At 38.2% G+C, this 18,710-nt stretch overlaps 1 protein-coding gene across 1 annotated transcript in view; it reads right to left on the bottom strand.

Annotated features, from left to right (window-relative positions):
- Dnah8 (dynein axonemal heavy chain 8) overlaps positions 1-18,710 on the bottom strand; it is a 258,133-nt gene that overhangs the window by 161,149 nt on the left and 78,274 nt on the right. The window contains 9 exon segments of the mRNA XM_010638857.1: positions 572-812; positions 955-1,092; positions 4,481-4,581; positions 6,632-6,694; positions 8,638-8,751; positions 10,528-10,632; positions 12,818-13,053; positions 15,282-15,408; positions 15,884-16,080. Coding sequence (XP_010637159.1) covers positions 572-812; positions 955-1,092; positions 4,481-4,581; positions 6,632-6,694; positions 8,638-8,751; positions 10,528-10,632; positions 12,818-13,053; positions 15,282-15,408; positions 15,884-16,080 — 1,322 coding nt within the window.

Raw genomic sequence — 18,710 nt, 5'->3', positions numbered from 1 at the left:
CTAAAATGTACCAATAAACTCAATGAGAAAAAAAAAAAACTAGAGGAGTCAAAACATCGCCTAAGATTTCCAAAATCTCTATAAATCAGACATAGAAGAAACTAAATCCCTGTTTTCTCCCTCATATTTTGAAACTAACGATGTTAATTTCAAAGGGACAGGCCCAGGCGAGGGAGGGGAGGGCAGATAGGAAGAGTTCGGCTAAGAGGCAACAAAATACAGGGGATCCAAGGAATAAGCAGTAATGTGCAGTACAGTATGGTGACCACAGTTCACAATATCTCATGATATATTTCATGAAGAAACAGAAGAGAGGAACCTGAAGGCTCCAAACATTAAGAAATGATAAGGAGATGGAAATGATGCTCATTACCCAGATTTGATCACTACACACTGCATTCAAGTATCACACTGTTCCCCATTAACACGTACAATTATTATGTGTTAATTAGAAAGCAAATAGAAAAAATCAAGAAAAGAAAAGAAAATGTCTATTTGTGCAATTCTCAGAAAAGAAAAAAAAACACATTCTTGAATGGACCACTGATAAGACCTCATACTCTTAAGGTACCTCGATATCATCTTTATTTTTAAGGAGTGGTGCTTCCATGATATTTCTGAGACAGAAAGAATCAGATTCCACATCAAATGGGGTTTTGGTTAACTCGGAGATTCGATCCCAGTGTCTCTGTTTCATCGCCTTGTTGGTCATCATTTCCAGTAAAGGACATGACTCACTGAAATCATCAATTCTCTTTTTGAGATCCAAAAATGCTTGCCAGTCTTTGAGCCCTTTAGGAAGTTTACGACATCTTCCAGAAAGAAAGAGAAAAAAATTTACCACCTGTCTATTTCTGTGAAGAAGGGATTATAAACATATATAGCTATATTGTACCTATAGGATATTAGAAGATAAACTCTACAGAAAAGTTAGCTAATTCAACTGAAACTCACCTGTTTTGAAATTCCTGAAGTTCTGCGTTAATTTTTTCAATATCTACATCTCCCCAAAGTATTTCATAATAACCACTAATACTGCCCATTACAGTATCATACAACCCATACAGCTTCTGCAACAAGTTGAGTTCTTTCCTGGGGAAAAAAATAAAAGACATTGCATGATGTATATCTTTAAAATAAATTACACTTTGGATAAGTAGAGTTGATTCAGTTAATATGTATAATATCTCTTAGATACCCAATACATACAATTATATCAGCTTCCAACGCAAAGATTTTGTTAAAACTTTACCAATTAGATCAAGTTAACAGTTTCTGAATATTCCAAATCATACCATAACCTGACACTGACAATTCATCGGGTTATTTTGTTAAGGGAAAAATCTAGACCCTTCTATAAATGTAAGGCACATACTGAAATACTAGATTATTTTTCCCATCCCTGACTTGTTGGCTTTTTTACCATACTAAGAATTATTTCATTAATACTTGCTAGTTATTTCCAATCATGACTAAAATAATAAGAGAAGAATGATGGAGTTACTAAACACAGTAGCGTAGGGATTATAAGCATGTCACTGTTCAGGTTTCTTATTGTGTTTCCAAAGGTACTGTGTCATCTTTCAAAACAGAATTCTAGCCGGGCCTGGTGGCGCACGCCTATAATCTCAGCACTCGGGAGAGGCTGAGGCAGGAGGATCACTGTGAGTTCAAGACCAGCCTGGGCTACATAGTGAGTTCCAGGTCAGTCTCAACTAATAGAGTGAGACCCTGTCTCAAAAAAAAAAACAAAAACAAAAACAATAGCTGAATTCTAGTGACAGCATTTTTTTCAGTCCTTTGCTTGTTTAGCTTTCGTATCGGTAATAGGGGAAAAACATAACTCCCAACCTGCCAGATGTCAGATACGCTGAGTTCATGTCCCTCAAAATCAAAGAATGAATTCTAAAGAATGACGGAGGTTAAGAGAAGGAAAAATTTATTGAGATATAGCTCTTGAGAGACAACAGGGAACCCCAAAATAGACTGCTACCAAAGCCACTCCCTAAGAATGTTTTATACAGCAAAATCATGATGCAGGTACAAAATCACAAGGTGAGTACAATGTGGGTCAAACTATAATCAACCAATAAGATTAACAGTATAGCCTCTTAGCTAATGTTGATCCAGCAGGGGAGCCATGTAGGCCTGGTTGTTGCATCTTTACTTTGAGGCCTGGTCTTCTTCAGATGTGCCTCCGGTGACAATTCTGATGTCTTTATTTTTCCTGCTGACATCCTCAACAGCCCTGTCCCTCTCTGACTATTAATTTCTATCTAACTTAGCTGTCTATAATAACATAAAACAGCTAAGAATTCAGAAGTTTTCATTTTCCTCCTGTTACTTTTCTCTTGTTGCTGAGACAAAAATATCTGACACCCAAAGTTGGAAGGGAAGGGGTTTATCTGGGTTATAGTTTGTAGACATTTCAGTCTATAATCAGCTGGCTCTAAGGCAGGGATGGTAAACAGGCATTGCAGAGGAGAAACAACATGGTGCTCACAAGGCAGCAAAGGCAACGAGGCAGATAACCAGCATCTTTCTGCCCCTTTTATCTTATCCAGACTACTTAGGGGAGGTAGCATCCACACCCTTAATCCTAGTGCCCTTGAGCCTAGCACTATACCGTGAATCATCTCCAGCTTCACATTCTAGATTAAGCTTATGACCACATGAGGCTTCAGGGGGACATCTAGACCCAAACTGTAACACCTACTGCTACAGCAAAAAGAAGAAAATTGATAAAATAATGTTTCCCCAATATTAAACAGAAAAGAGACAGAAAGCAGCACTCTAGACTCTGTTGGAGGGTGAAGTTGATTTTATCCGTGAAATCTCAGGTTGTGAGTCTTCAGATAACCTGCATGAGTTTTACTAAATTCAGTATTTCATCTGTGAACAATATATTTCTAGAGGCAAGGGCCTCAACACACCATATTTTGCCATAAGAATTAGACTATCCCATTTTGTGAAACAGGTAAGTGATGGTATTTTTTCAGTATTTACAATGAGGTTTCTATAATTTTATTTGACATAGTTTATAAGTGTTGAAGGTAGATGTATATTCAAAGGAAATCAATGAAGCAGAAATGAAAAATTTCATTGAATTGGTCATTCAAATTTATGTTTCTTTTTTATTAGTGTATATCTGCGATACATAATAATTGCATTCATCTTGGGAAACAGGTAAATATTCATATTGCATCTTAATCATTTCCATTTCCCCTTCCCCTCCTGCCTTCTCGTCTCCCTACATCCCCAGCTCTCCTTCCCATCTCCACAGAGTCTGCCTTTGTACTTATGATGCAAAGAAGACAGCAGCCCTCTCTGCAACAAAATTATCAATAGCTAAGTCGGCAATGGTCTTGAACTTTGACAGTGGAATTGCAAGAAAAATCACAATGCTAGGCTAGAGATCCACTGGAGATGGGTCTGAAATGTGGAATTAGTGTACACAGAAGGGGCTGCTCCATCTTCCTGCGCGAGAGCTGCGGAGGAGTTGGCTGTACTGAGGAAGTCTTGGTTTATTCTACCTAAAATTATAATATAATATCAATGAAAAATTGTCCATTGGTCCAGAAGGTAAATAGTGATGATTATATGCCCTGCTAAGCCGACGGTTAGCACACTGAATCTCAGGGTAGTGAGACGAGATTGGGCGTGTTTTGGGTGGTACAGCCGTAGACAGTACGTGTGCATAAGAACTGCCTAGAGAATGTGTAAAAGTTAGGGCTTCCTAGGACTCAGTCCCAGAGGTTGTAATTCGGTAAGCAAACGATGGGAATCAAGAGACCTGCGATTCTGACACAATTGGTTTTGGGTTAATATAGGTGATAAACGCTTTGAAAAAGAATATAAACCATCTGCCTTCAATGGCTGTCACATTTCTTTCTCTTCAGAAAATTTCTTGTCTATTATGCCATGAAATTTTCATGCTGAGTGAAGAAAACCAACATAAAGTTCTTTTGTCAAGCCAGAACCCTACTAGGATAATAGTGCTGTTTTAATGTTGCTCTTGAGGAAAGTTCTACATAAAGTTCTACTTAAATGTATTTGTTTAAATCCTAGGTCTATTGTTCAAATTAAGTGCATCCTTTGGCCATCAATTGCAAGAAATTCTATGTCTCCCCAGTGAGAAAGAGCAACTCAGCTCTAAGTGCTAGGGAGAGTCGTTCAAAATTGTAACACTTCTGCACAACTGCTGATACCATTCAAAACTTAGTACAAAGAAAAAGTACAGCATAAGCTAACTTTGGGCCACACATGTCTAAAATATTTGCACTGTGTTTTCTACTTCCCTAGAATACTTCTTTCCTATATGGAGACTGTCTGTCTAATAGGTCAAGAACAGAGGACTATTTAAGGGTGTTCCAAGCCATTTTCTTTTCTGCATGATCAAGGAACTAAAAATGACATGGTTTTTCTAATAGGCAGTACTTAGCTATTTGCATGCAATACTTTGTACATTTTCACAACTTACCTTGTTTTGTGTAAAACCTCATAGTCAGTCACAGGCAATCCAAAAAGCTGTTCACCAGATGAATATGTAACAAATTTCCTCCATAGATCATCAAAATTGGCCTATAACAAAGGTTTTAAAAGCACAAATATAATTAACCCAGATTCCATTAAGGTAAAATCTATCATATCTGAGATAAAAGTTTCATTTACTTAGTAGTTTCTATGAAACAAGAATTTGTGAGGCAAATTTATGCTTACACCAGGCTTCCAGGGTTAAATCAATCACTTAAGAAAGTTAACTTTCAAGCATTCTCTAAAAGCACCCATTTAATATAAAATCATTTATTTAATAAATTAAGTGGTCTCCGGGAGACCTTATATATTCAAGTAACTCTACAAACAACTAAAAGTGAGAAAACTGCCTTTTTAAAAATCTGTAATTCAGGCTTCTTCGCTATTGGAGACTGGCCTATCTCCTAAAGGGTTAAAAAACAAGTAAAGTATTAGAAGAATTCATTCAACTCTGTTTTCTCTACATGAAATAAAAAGCCCAAAACATGGAAGATTCCATTTTAGCTCCATTTGAAATGGTGCTAACACTTTAAATCCTCGAAGTCAGTGCATGCATTTTTAATCTTTTTCCTCTGATGTGGAATCTAAATATCCTAGATTTGGAAAGCTAAGTATTAACAGGATGTGTGCAGTCTACATAGCAGTATAGTAACCTCAAGCCCTTATCCACAGTTACCTGTGGTCAACACCTTCCTAAATTTCCCTGCTTCCCTCCTAACTCCAGGGCCTTGGTACACACTGCAAATCCTACCAGGTTGCCTTTTCCTCCTCCCCCTGTCTAAGTCTAATCCCCAAAGTTGCACTTTAGACAGATGTCCTCTTCTGGGCAAACTGCTTGCCCTGACAGCTCCCACATGGGCTGGGAGCCCTGTACTTTGGTCTCCATAAACCTGAGTCCTCAGAGCTAGATCACAGCACTCAGCACTAGACTTTGGAATTGCCTCTCTGACTTGCTCTGTCTCCCTGTCAGATCTTAGCAGCTCCGAAGTAAAAGCCATTGCTTTATCAAATTTGTATGGACACAACAGGCATCTGATGAATATTTTTTAAATGCTGAGAGTGCAGGAGGGTTAGAGAACTGAAAGAACATAAACATTATTTTTCAGCCACTGTAGGAAACAGAAAAAAGAACAGGAACAAAAGAACAAAACTGGCTGATGCTCCTGAACAGCTAATTTATAGAGTAATCCAGGAATTTTTAGAACATTAGTCCAAATGGGTATTTGGTTTTTCTCGAGATGTGCTTGGCAACCTGAGAGTAGACAAACACGGGGAACACTCTTAAGTGAAGTAAGTAGGACACACTTGAATAAATACCAAATAGTTTCTCTGGTGTGAAAACTACAAGTGTAAATAAGGTTCAAATGGTATAATTGAGAGGGTGAAACAGGAAGAAAATGGCTAAAGGGGAAGTGGGAAGGAGAGGGGAAAGGAAATAAGGGAAAAGAAAAAATGTGAAAAAAAATGAAACAAAGTCTGGGAAGGGTGAAGGGGGTGAAGGGAGGGCAGGGGAATGGGGAAAAAATAAGAACCAAGATATGTCATGTAAAGATACAAGATCCTGATGATGAATGTAACTGCATCATTTGCTTTAAATGTACCAATGAACTTTTAAAAAATGTACCAATGAACTTAATGGAAAAATGAAAAAGAAAAAGACAGTGACCTGATGCAATGAATTTATACAGTCTGAGCTGGGAAGTTGAAAGTGATGGATACAAAAGAAAAGAGTAACAATGGATATAAAGGGAGGGCAGGGAAACCATCTGCCAATATTTAAACTCATGTATTTTATTATACTATATATTTTTATATACTTTACATATCATGTTCTATGCTTGAAACTACAATATTACTTAAATTCACAGTCAGGGTCTTATTCTTTAAAAATACAGAGACATTCTGTGGAGAAGAGCCTGGTGAGATACACTGAAGGAATTAAACCCATCATTTAGAAGATTAGAATATACAGTAATGAAAGCCTCCATGTACTCTAAACATCAACTTCTCTGTTATAAGGTAAACTATAAGATTCCCCATACAATCATCTTTAAAAAGAATACACTGTCAGTGTGAGCAAATAAAAAGTGATTTTTACCTGAAATATCTGTAGCCTATTGCTAGCTTCTTGGGGTGGTATATTTGGAACCATAGGTCCTTCCTGCAAGAAATAATATAATGTCCATTTTCATTCTTAGCTAGATGTATTTGCCTATTCATTGGGTCTATCTGGTATTTCCTTTTAAATAAATATGATTACATTTCATTTAAATGGTCTAATTTCATCCCATATTTGAAGCTTCACTTATTTTTTATAACACCTTTATTGAGACATACTATCCAATTCACCCACATAAAATGTACAATTCAATGGTTTTTAGTACATTCACAGAACTGTGCAACCATGACCACAATCAGCTTTAGAACACTTTTATCACTCTGGCTCCCATTCATTTTGAAAAGGACCTCGACGCAGCTAATTTTAAACATGCAACAAACTCATTCTGCATGAAATGTGTACCACAACAGCTCTGTTGAATTTCATTTATTATAAATGATGATACTGTGTTGCAATAATTAATAAAAGAACTCTGAGAACAGCTTCCTTGTACTAACTGCTCAGCCCAATACGGAAATAGAGACCCATTCAGGTTGAATACTTGGAACAAGCAGAAGGCAATCTCCTGGCCAAGAGCAACTACACATTTGCAAAATAACCCTCCAAAAACAGTCCCCCCACGAAAGCAAAAGAATGAAATAACTTCTTAGATGGTGACAGATTAAAATAACAAGGACTAGTCCCCATTAGAAAATGAAGGGCATTAAGGATATTAACAGTCTATAGTATCATGAATATTATGCACATATAAATAAGAGACCAGATTCCCAAGATAATAGTGTTAAGAAGGTAAACTGAAGCCCAATAAAATTTTAGAGTTGGGCTGGGAATTTAGCTCAGTGGTGCCACTGCCTGCCTTGCAAGCTCAAGGTTCCAAGTTCCATCCCCAATACCAAACAAAAAAAAAAAACCTGTAGAGTTTATTCATTCATACTGCGTTCCACAAACAGGGCAACTCTAAACCAGACATAGTTCAAGGCTCCACTAAAGCAAGGGATGTGCTTTTATAGAAGAAATGCAAAAGTAATATAAAGAAAACATTTGGTTACAGTGGTACAGTTGCCTTCTTCACGACATCTTGTTGGAAAGTCCCTAGTGATATACATTTGTTTGATATCTCTAGTTGACTGAGCTTACATTCTGCTTCTCTGCAATATAGACATTTGCAAGAAACAGCTCAGGTTTAGTTTCACTTCGTTGCAAATCAAGCAAGGTTAAGGTCACTTAGATTGCCAAGCTGGCTTTGTCTGCTTAGAGATTCTTCAGACCTTGACGCCATTTTAAATTTTACTTTAACAATAGATCCACTGTGCCCATTAAGACAGGAATAGTTAGGCAAATACATCCAACTTTTTTGTTTGTTCTTTTGTTTTTTTTGAGACAGGGTCTTACTATGTAGTTGAGACTGACCTGGAACTCACTATGTAGCTCAGGCTGGTCTCGAACTCACAGTGATCCTCCTGCCTCAGCCTCCTGAGTGCTGGGATCACAGGTGTGTACCACCACGCCCAGCTAAATACATCCAACTTTTGAGTTTAATTTGAAGGACTTAGACATTGTGAGAATATCGGGTTGAATGATCTGTGTCACTGGTCCATTATAACAGTTATTTATGTTCAGTGACCCTTTCAGTTCTCTAAGAATTAGTGAAAATGCAAAATCAGTTGCACACTGCTCTAAGTAGTAGGGCATTTATAGTTTCTTACAGCTTTCCAATCACTGCATTACAATTCTGGCTCTGACAAAGACAAGACCAGGTCCTCTGTTCCTCTCATGGAATGTTATTTTACTCATTTCAAATGTCAGGTCTGTTTTTGTTTTCCTCCACAAAACATGCTTAAAAGAGCAGCTATCCTCTTAGTTTGATAGCTGTAAATATGCAAACACAGATGCTTAAATATAGTGTACCTATGTGTCAGGGTTCATCACTTCCATGTCATATAAACATAACATTCTAATACATGGTAGGCTAATATGTAAATTACCGTCTCGTAAGCTTCGGCAAAGTTCTTTACATCCTCTCGAAAATCTTCCACAGCTTCAAGGAGGCTACTTTTAAACATGGGCTGCACCTGAACTAGCTCGTCTTGCACAGAAACCTAGAATAAAAAAGCATGTTCCACAGGAGAGTGAACGTCACATATTGAAAATAAAACAAGGATCCTATTCTGGCAGGTTTGTTATCTCACAGATGTCCTGTGGGAACAACGATGCCTCTGCTTACTTGTAATAAAATACATAAACAACCCATCTGCACATACAGGGGACTCAAATCATTCCAGTTTGTGACCCAAGAGGCAAAGTCATTTTCTCTGTCATTTGCTAACTACAGTTAGCAAAAAGTTCTCTGGCTGACCCAGCTCACGTCATCACTAGAGCCAGGAAAAGAGTTGCTATCACAGACCCAGCGGGGGTGCCATGCAGCCTGTGGGGCCATGACGACCACAGGGAGTGGCAACTAGGAATCTAGTAGGTTCACATGACTATAATGGTTGGAGAAATTCCCTGAAAGGAAGTGCTATTATTCTAGGTTTAAAAAAAAATTTTTTTTTTTTTTTTGCAAATACCCTCCAAATGGTCTTAAAAGCTTCTGCTTAAACCTTCACTAGCCAAGGCAAAAATCTAGATACATAGATCAACAAAATAGAATTGAATCTGAATTAAGCCCTTACATTTCAATTGATTTTCCACAAGCATGTCAAGACAGTTTATTAGCAAAAGGATAGCTTGTTCAATATGGCATGCTATGATAACTGCATGAAATACACATGCTTTTGCACAACGTTCCACTGCCAACTTACACTATATATGAAAATTTACTCAAAATGAATCAGACCTAAAAGTAAAGGCCAAAAATTACAACTCTTACAAAAAAACATAAAAGTGCATCTTTGTAACCCTGGAGTAGGCAACCATTTTCTAGATCCTATGCCAAAACATAATCAACAAAAGAAAAAAAAACAGCTAAATTGGACTTTATCAGAATTAAAAATCTACTCAGGATATGGTAGCACATGTGCAGTCCCAGGAAGCAGAGGCAGGAAAATCCGAGTTTAGGTAAGCCTAGGCAACTTAGCAAGATCTGATCTCAAAATTTAAAAAAAGAAAAAGAAAAAAGTAAGAAATGGGACTGGAATATAGTTCAGTGCAAAGGCCCTGGGTTTTATTACTAATACTAAAAAACTTAAACAAACAAGACTAGTAGCCAGAATATAAAAGAACTCAGCAACAAAAAGACAACTCAACTTAAAAATTAGCAAAATAGGGCCATGGATTTAGCTCAGTGGTTCCGCTGCCTACACTGAAAGTGCAAGGACCTGAGTTGGATCCCCAGTACCAAAAAAAACCCAAAAGAGTTAAATTCATATATCTCCAAAGAAGATATATAAATGGCCAATAAAGTGGCCATATGAAAAAGATGCTTAAAATCATTAACCATTAAGAAAATTCAATATTGGCATTACATGGGACAACACGGATGAAGCTTGAAAATCTAAATTAAATGGAAGAAACAGTTACAAAAGTCTACATACTGCATGATTCCTCATATGTTAAATGTCCAGAGAAGGCAACCACAGAGAAAGAAAGTAGATTCAAGATCACCAGGGCTGGGGTAAGAGGCAGAATAGGTGTGATTGTTAATGGATACAGAGCTTCTTTTGGGGGATGATAAAAATGTTCTAAAATTAGATAATGATGGTAGTTATAGAACTGGGTATACTAAAAAAAAACACTGAATTGTATACTTCAAAATGGTAAACTTTATGGTATGTACATCATATTTCATAAAAGTTGTTATAAATAACACACTGCTCAAAAGAATAAAATATATGTTCCTGGAAACAGTGACGTAAAATAATTAAAACCGTACTTACAGCTTTGATCTGTAATTTGTTGAAAGAATATCTCAAAGTATCAACTGCTTCTGATTCTTCTTTGGTTACTTCGACTTCAAATCTGTTTAAAATACCATAGGCTTCCTGCAAAGTAGAGGTAGAGTTCAGAAACATCACAAGGGAAAGCAGTTGTCTAAAAAATGCAGATGCCTTCTCAAAACACATCCCTATGGTTTAGAAGAAGGCAGCAAATTCTGCATGAGTGTTTCCCAAAATGAAAGCTGTAGAGAAGGCACCTTTAGATTCTCACTGAATTCCATATACTGACTCCAAGCCACAGGCTCTGAAATCTGCATTTAACCAGTACTTAAGTGAGTCTGGGGGAGATGTCAGCAGGTAATGTTATGAGATACTATTCCAGAAAATATCCCCATGGTTATTTTCTCTCTCTTTTTCATCATATTGTGCTAGTGTCTTCTTGCAAGATAATTTCTCCGACTCTATTAAAACAGAGGTAGGCTATAAATATGATGTGGGTATTTATCCAAAGCAAAGAAACCTGAATGATTCAAGGGAGGGACCACAACTGACTTCACCAAAAGAAGCTATGTTATAGAATTAAGCTTCTGTAACCAGGGGGGAGGGAAGCGATAATGTATTAAATCCGGTGGGTCAGCATCCAAATTTCTTCAATATAAGATTATTAAAAATAGCAAAGGTATGAAGTTCATTGGCCACTGGAGAGTATAAAAGGCTGTGGGAATGCAAATTCCCCAGCAATTGCAAGTAATGTGGGCGTATGTTATTTATAGAGAACTTTAAAAAAAAAAAACAATAAAACAACTGAAGAATCTGATATTTATCACTGTTGTTAGAAATTTTGAATATTATAAATAGTATTAGTCATAAAATACTTCTGACAGACAAAATAATGCATCCTCAATATTGTCCATATCTCGATCCCTAAAACCTGTAAATACATTGCCAAAATGGGACAAAAGGGACTTTGTGGCTGTAAGTGAAGGAGCTTTTGATGGGGCAATGGCCCTAAATGAACCGAATAGGCCCAATGCGATCACAAAAGTCCACAAAAGGGAAAGAGAGTGAGAAGAGAGTCAGAGATATGATGCCGTAAGCAGGGGCGGCAGTGGTACCACTGCTGGCAGTGGGCAGTGAGCCAGGGAATGCGGGCAGCTTCTTCCATGAGAAGACACAAGGAATAGGGCCTGGGATTTAGCTCAGTAGTTCTGGCGCCTGCCTCGCAAGCACAAGGACCCGAGTTTGCTCCCCAGTACCAAAAAAAAAAAGAAAAAGAAAGAAAGAAAACACAAGGAATGAATTCTTCCTAGAAGCAACACAGTCCTGCTGACATCTTGCCTTTAGCCATGCGAGTCTGAAATCTTTTGACACCCTGATCTCTAGAGCTATAAAACAGTGAGTTTGTGCTGTGTTAAGCCATCAAGTATGTTTTATGTCAGGTAAATGATGATGAACCAGTAAAAGAACACAGCCAGCCTGAATTTAAGGTCCTGAGTGAGACCTCCCTCGAATAACTCCAAAGGAGAGTCTAAGTCAAGTTTATTGGGCTGAGGTTTTATGGACTGGGTTAGGGAAGTGGGTGAAGCAAGCCTAGCTAAGTAGCAACGGCTACACGGCAATGGCTAACATAGCAACAGCTAATGTTTGGCTGTGCTGGGTGCCCTGTAACCTAGCAGGACAGGCAGGTGGCAACAGGATGTAGGAGCACTGTTTGAGGGCTCAGGAATCTGGGAACAGCTATTCCAGAAACTCAAGAGGCTGGGGGAAAACAGGGGTCAGACCTATCATTGTAAGTCATTAAAAATTTATATACTCTGGTAACTTGCTATAGCAGCAGTAGGAAACTAATACAGTGCCCTTTCCCCAAATCATCTTTTGTTGATCTAAGTTCCAGCGGTTTACAATCGTGCCTAGGTGGGCTGTCCCCACTATACTGCCCATGGTATGAATGAGACCTACCAATGGTTTCTAAGGAAAACCAAAGATATTGAGAGAACCTGACTAATATATATGACTGACATAAGAGTATGCAACCATTCTTTTCCCTAAAATGTCAGTGTCATAGCAAAAACCGAACTGCCACCCTAGTACCACATTAACATTAATATTCCTTTGTATGTCCCTCGCTGTTGGTAATTGTTAAAAGTCTCCTAAAAGGACAGACAGGCATAACAGGTGAAGAAACATATTAACAGAATCACTTTCTATTTGAAAAAAATATATTTCTATTTGAAAAAAAAAGAAAGAAAAAGAAAGCATTTCAAGAAAGAAACATGGCATCGTTTCTTACTTCAATTGGTCCCAAACTCATGTCCATTTGGATTTCATTATCACGAATACAAGACAGAGCTTCCATTGCAAATCTGACATCATCTAAATCGCGAATAGGTCTGGATAACTTTTTCAGGTACTCATTGATAAATGCTATCATGTCTGACATCTTCTTTTTGTATTCTTCGTTCAAGTATCGGCAGAGTAACATCTTCCACGCCTTGGCCTCAATTGATAAGGCTAATTTCATCGGCCCTGGTGTGAAGACAAAAAGATGAAAATCGAATCCAACTGGCACTCTGAAATAACTCACTGTGTGTGTAATCTGAGAATCTATAACGGTGCCGTCCAGCTCAGTAGTCACCAACCGTATGTAGATTCTGAGCACCTAAAACCTGGTTAGGATGAGTTAACGTGCCATAAGGTTATGAGATTTTGAAGACTTAATTCCTATCTCTTTAGAGTGTGTTCAGCTGTACACAAAAAAGACACTACTGCTGGGATGAGGGACTTTTTTGGAAATATCAGGACAGCACTTTTCTACATGGACCTTGCTCAGTTTCTAAACATCTCATTAGCAGCCCTCATTCATTCCTCAGTGTCCTCTAGGGAACCCCTCTCAGTGCAGTGAAAGCTATTGCTTGCCCATCAAACTACAAGCTCAGTTTTTTTGTTATTCTACTCTCTGTCTTGGCCACATGGTTAAAGCCTTCCTATAACTTGACCGTGTACCATGGCTGACGATCCGAGGTCAGCGCTGACCTACTGGGGGCCAATCAGAGAGCTTTCTGGAGAGTTTGACATGACATGTGAGGGGGAGCCATGTGTTTTGGGAAGCAGAAAAAGTCACATCCTGAGGGAGAAAGAAAACACATCAGCTTCTCACAGGATGCCTAGTCCTGGTCTATGCTGCAGGCCCAGGTGCACCTTGGATTCTGGGATACAACTCCCTTTCCCTTAATGTCACTCGAAAGGGTTTCTGTTTCTGGTAAACAAAACAGCTTTAACTAGCCAGCTCTTTACCCATTCCTCTCTTTCCTCTCGAGGTCCCTTCAGTCCCCAGCCTGTCAAGCTTGAAACATGGTTGCTGCCTCTCAACTTCCAACAGCTAAACTGGGGGCCTGTGGAGCAAAGGGAAAGTTGCAGCTCAGGCAGAATCACGCACCCAGCTTGCCGACTGGGGCCAGGAGATACTATCCCATGAAATGCTTAACATGGGCGTCTTCCTTTCTCCTTTTCATCAGGCCCACCTGAATTAGGAGTTCGGCCCACTTTCCCCTCTCTTTGCAGCCATCTCCATCTATTACTTTTTTAGTTCCCTTGCTTCAAAAATAAGCACCTCAGCCCAGGATAACACTAAGCTGCCACTGTTCTTTGTATTAAGGATCATAGTACTAACCACTGTGAGGAGACAAAGAACTTTTAAAAAATAATATAGTTTCCTAAAATGTCCAGAAGCTGTTTTTATTACTGCTCTTGGTGTATAGTTTCTGATATCCAACCGAATAATTTCCCTTCAAATACCTGTGATTCTCCCTCAAGTTAAATCCTCCCTTGGTGGATTTAACGGTAACATTTCCTGAACATTAATTATTTGCCAGCGACATTATATGCTAATGTCTAATATAAAAGCAGTTCAAGAGGCAGATGTCACAGATCCCAGCAAAGGAAATGGAGGCTGAAGCTAAAACCCAAGTAGTCCAACTAAAGAGCTATAGTTAACGCTGACTCCTTGAGAATTCACCTGAAAATCCACTTAAGGTAGATAATTCATGTAAAACAGTTGTTCAAATTTCCCCTGAGAATAAAATTGTCCCACAAACTTAAGACAAGACGGATTGTTCTGTAACCATGGTAACAATTAGTCACCATAACCAGTTTAAACCCAAACCACAGCCCAACTCACTCCCTTCTTAACGTCAGCCAATCAGGGAGGTTGTACTCTAAAAAATTTTCCGTTCAGCACCAGCCAATCAGGTCCCACCTGAGTAGAGTAAGCAGCCTTTGACAGCCAATCTTAACCTAGTTAGATCCACAATCCTTGGATTGTGCTGTCCAGATGCCCTATCTAGGATAGTACTTGCCCTCTGGGAAAACTACACCTAACCAGCACAGCTCTCCCTAGCTAAGGTAAGCCAAACACCCAGCCTGTTCTTCATATTTCAAATATGAAGTGGTCATCTCATCATCATTCTTTGATAATCTCGAGTGGATGAACTCAGGAGACCTCAAACAGTCTGATTCTTGTCTCATATACATAACACCCTCCTCTAAAAAAGAATTCTACCTGTAGTTTTAGTTGTTTGACTGCTAACTGAAGAATCTGCCTATGTAATGTGTATGTGGATATAAAGAATATGGATGGCCCAGAACTATTAAAAATTATAAATTTTACCTCAGGGTAATGTAATAGCTGTTTGCTAAATAAAATATAATTTCATATGGAAACACAAATATGCTACATAATAAATATCTGTAATTACCTGTGTGCAGTTCAAGTGCTCCTACAATAATTATAGGCTTCAGCTCATCAATCTCCTGTTCAAAAGTAGCATAGCGTAGAATTTCTGATCTGATTTCCGTCAGAGAGGGATTGTTACCCAAAAATTCCTGTTGAAAGGCAGCAGATAATATTTCCTTCCATTTTTTAACAACATATAAATTACATTTCTGATACTTAAATTAGAACTTTTTACTTGCATGTACACTCTTACATTTCAACCTTAGTAAAGTAAGGGCTATCCTGGTTGTAGAAGAGGCTGGAGGAGGGAATCTCACAGACTACGTGGTTACTCAAAGTTCTATAGTTTCCTTGAGTCCTCTTACCAAAAATACAGCAGGCTCTAAGTAAGTGTGACATATCCTTGAATACTCGGGCTCTGGACAACATCCGACACCTAACTGGCACCCGATTTCTTAAGGGAATTAAATGAAATCTGCCCGAGCTTCAGAGGTTATGTCAGGTGTGTGGCTTCTGTGGGTTCTTGACCTCTGCCCATGAGATTGTCTCATTATTCCCAATATGTTTATGATCCCCTTTCAACCGTTAAATGATTAAAATAACAGCACCAGAAGGGAAACACACCTTCACTTTCACATCTTGGTCCTCCGTCCAGAGGGTCTTATACTTCTGAAACTCCTGCAGGGCCTCCTGGGCCACTGTTCTGAGAGAATTCACAGAGGAAGAAAGGAGAAGGACTAGCTTGGAAATGTCTTTGTGCTCCGCCACCCCTGGGTAAAAGTTCTTCAGCTTCCTTGCAGGAATAATTTCTTCAAAGGATCCTAAGAGAAAATGAAAGGTTTATAAATAGGAAAAGAAGAAGTTAAAATATTCCTATGTGCAGATGATGATTCTTTACACAGAAAAGTTTTCAAAACACCAGAAGACTTCTATATCTGATAGACAAATTCATCAAAGTTGTGGAGTTCCAGATCAATTCACAAAAATCAACAGTATTCCCGTACGCCAATAATGAACCCACCAAGAAAGAACTCAAGAAAACAACTCCATTCATGATATCAGAAAATTACATACTTAGGAGTCAACCTAACTAAAGAGATGAATGACCTCTATAATGAAAATTATTGAATTCTGAAGAAATTGACAAGGACATTAGAAAACAGCCAGCCAGCCAGGTGTGGTGGTACATGCCTATAATCCCAGCACTTGGGAGGCTGAGGCAGGAGGATCACTGAGTGTTCAAGACCAGCCTGGTCTGCATAGTGAGTTCAAGTCCAGGATGAACTACATAGCGAGACCCTGTCTCACAAAATTAAAAAAAAATTTTAAATAAAGGAAAAAAAGAAAATGGACAGACTTCCCTGTTTTAGGTCCAGCAGAATTAATACTATTATAAGTAAGGGTCATATTACCAAATGCAATCTATACATTCATTCAATCTAAACCTATTAAAATACCAGCAACATTCTTCACAGAACTAGAAAAAAATCTTAAAATTTATATGTAACAATAAAAGACCCCAAAGAGCCAAAGCAATCCTGAGGGAAAAAAAGAAGAGGAGGAGGAAGAGGAGAAAGAAGAGAAAGGAGCAGGAGGAAAAAGCAAAGGGAGAAGCACAATACTAGATTTCAAGTTATTCTACAAAGCTATAGCAATAAAAAAAAAACATGGTACTGGCACAAAAGTAGACATAATGGAATAGAAAACAAGACACAGAAACAACCCCATGCAGCTACAGTAATCTGATTTTTTACAATGGGGTTAAGAATTATATGTTGGAGGAGCTGGGGATTTAGCTCATGGTTCCATTGCCTGCCTCGCAAGCGTAAGGTCCCGAGTTTGATCCCCAGTACCAAAAAATATATGGGGTGTGTGTGTGTGTGTGTGTGTGCGTGCGTGCGCGCGTTGGAGAAAACACAGCCTCTTTAAGAAATGGTGTTGGTACAGCTGGGCATGATGCCGCACGCCTGTAATCCCAGCACTCGGGAAGCTGCGGCAGGAGGATCGCTGTGAGTTCGAGACCAGCCTGGGCTACATAGTGAGTTCCAGGTCAGTCTCAACTACACAGTGAGACTCTGTCTCAAAAAACCAAAGAAAAAAACAAACAAACAAGAAATGGTGTTGGTAAAACTGGATAACCACATGCAGAAGACTAAAACTTCTGAGAGTTTGAAACTCAGACTAAAGCTTCTGATCCATATCTCTCACCTTTTACTAAAATCAAATAAAAATGGAACAAACACTTAAGATATAAAACAGAAAACACTGAAACTGCAAGAAGATAATGTACAGGAAACACTCAAAGCCATAAGCATAGGCAAGGACTTCCTGAAAAGAACTCTCATGGTACAGAAAATAATATCAGTAATCAGCCAATGGGATTACAAAAAGTTTCTTCTGTGTGGCAAAAAAAAAAAAAAAAAAAAAAAATCAACAAAGGGAGATCACTCACAGAATGGGAAAAATTTGATAGAGGATTAATAACTAGAATATAAAAAGAATTCCTAAAAATTACTACACCCAAAAAATGTACCAATTAAAAAATGGACAAATGAACTAAACAGACACTTTCCAAAAGAAGCACAAATAGCCAATAAGTACGTGGAAAAACTCCTCAACGTCTTTAGCCATATTGCAAACCAATACAATTCTGAGATTCTGTCCTACCCCAATCAGAATGGCTATCATCAAGAACATGAAAACAACAAATGCTGGTGAGGATGTGGAGGAAAAAGAACCCCTCTACACTGCTGGTGGGAATATAAACTAGCACAAATATTAAGCAAATCAGTTTGGAGATTTCTCAAAAAAATAAAAATACAAATTGCATTTGACCCAGATATACTTCTCCAGGGTGTATTCCTGAAAGAATTAAAGGTGCCACACTACAGTGATATGAGTATACCCATATTTATAGCAGCAAAATTCATAACAGCTAAGCTCTGGAAACATCCTAGATGCCCATCAACAGATAAATGGATAAATAAACTGTGGTTTATGCACAAAAATGAATATTATTCACCCATCAATAATGAAATCATTTCATTTGCAACAAAAATGGATGAAACTTGAGACCACAGAGCTAAGAAAAACCAGCCAGACACAGAAAGTTAAATATCACATGGTTTGTCTTGAATGAGAAACCTAAAATATAAATGAGTAAAATAAGGGAGAGATGGTACAGAAAAAGAAGACAGACTTTGGGAGATGAAAAAGGACAGGGGAAGGTAAGAAAAAGGGAAGTAAAGAGACAAAAAGTAATTAAGATATGTTATACGCATGTAGCAGTTCCCCCAAACAAGCACCACTAATCTGTACTGCAAACCACACTAAAAATGATCCTAAAAGCAAATGCTTTCACATTATAAATAGCTTCAATGTTAGACTTTAAATGTTAACAATTTCAATATTCATAATTTTTTCAAAAATGTATTTTCTTAAAGATACTTCC

This window comes from Fukomys damarensis, unplaced genomic scaffold (assembly GCF_012274545.1).
Source record: "Fukomys damarensis isolate Sample0158 unplaced genomic scaffold, DMR_v1.0_HiC HiC_scaffold_20, whole genome shotgun sequence".
NCBI classification, from domain to species: domain Eukaryota; kingdom Metazoa; phylum Chordata; class Mammalia; order Rodentia; family Bathyergidae; genus Fukomys; species Fukomys damarensis.
The sequence above is the reverse complement of the archived record's forward strand: the minus strand, read 5'-3'. Positions and strand labels throughout refer to the sequence as shown.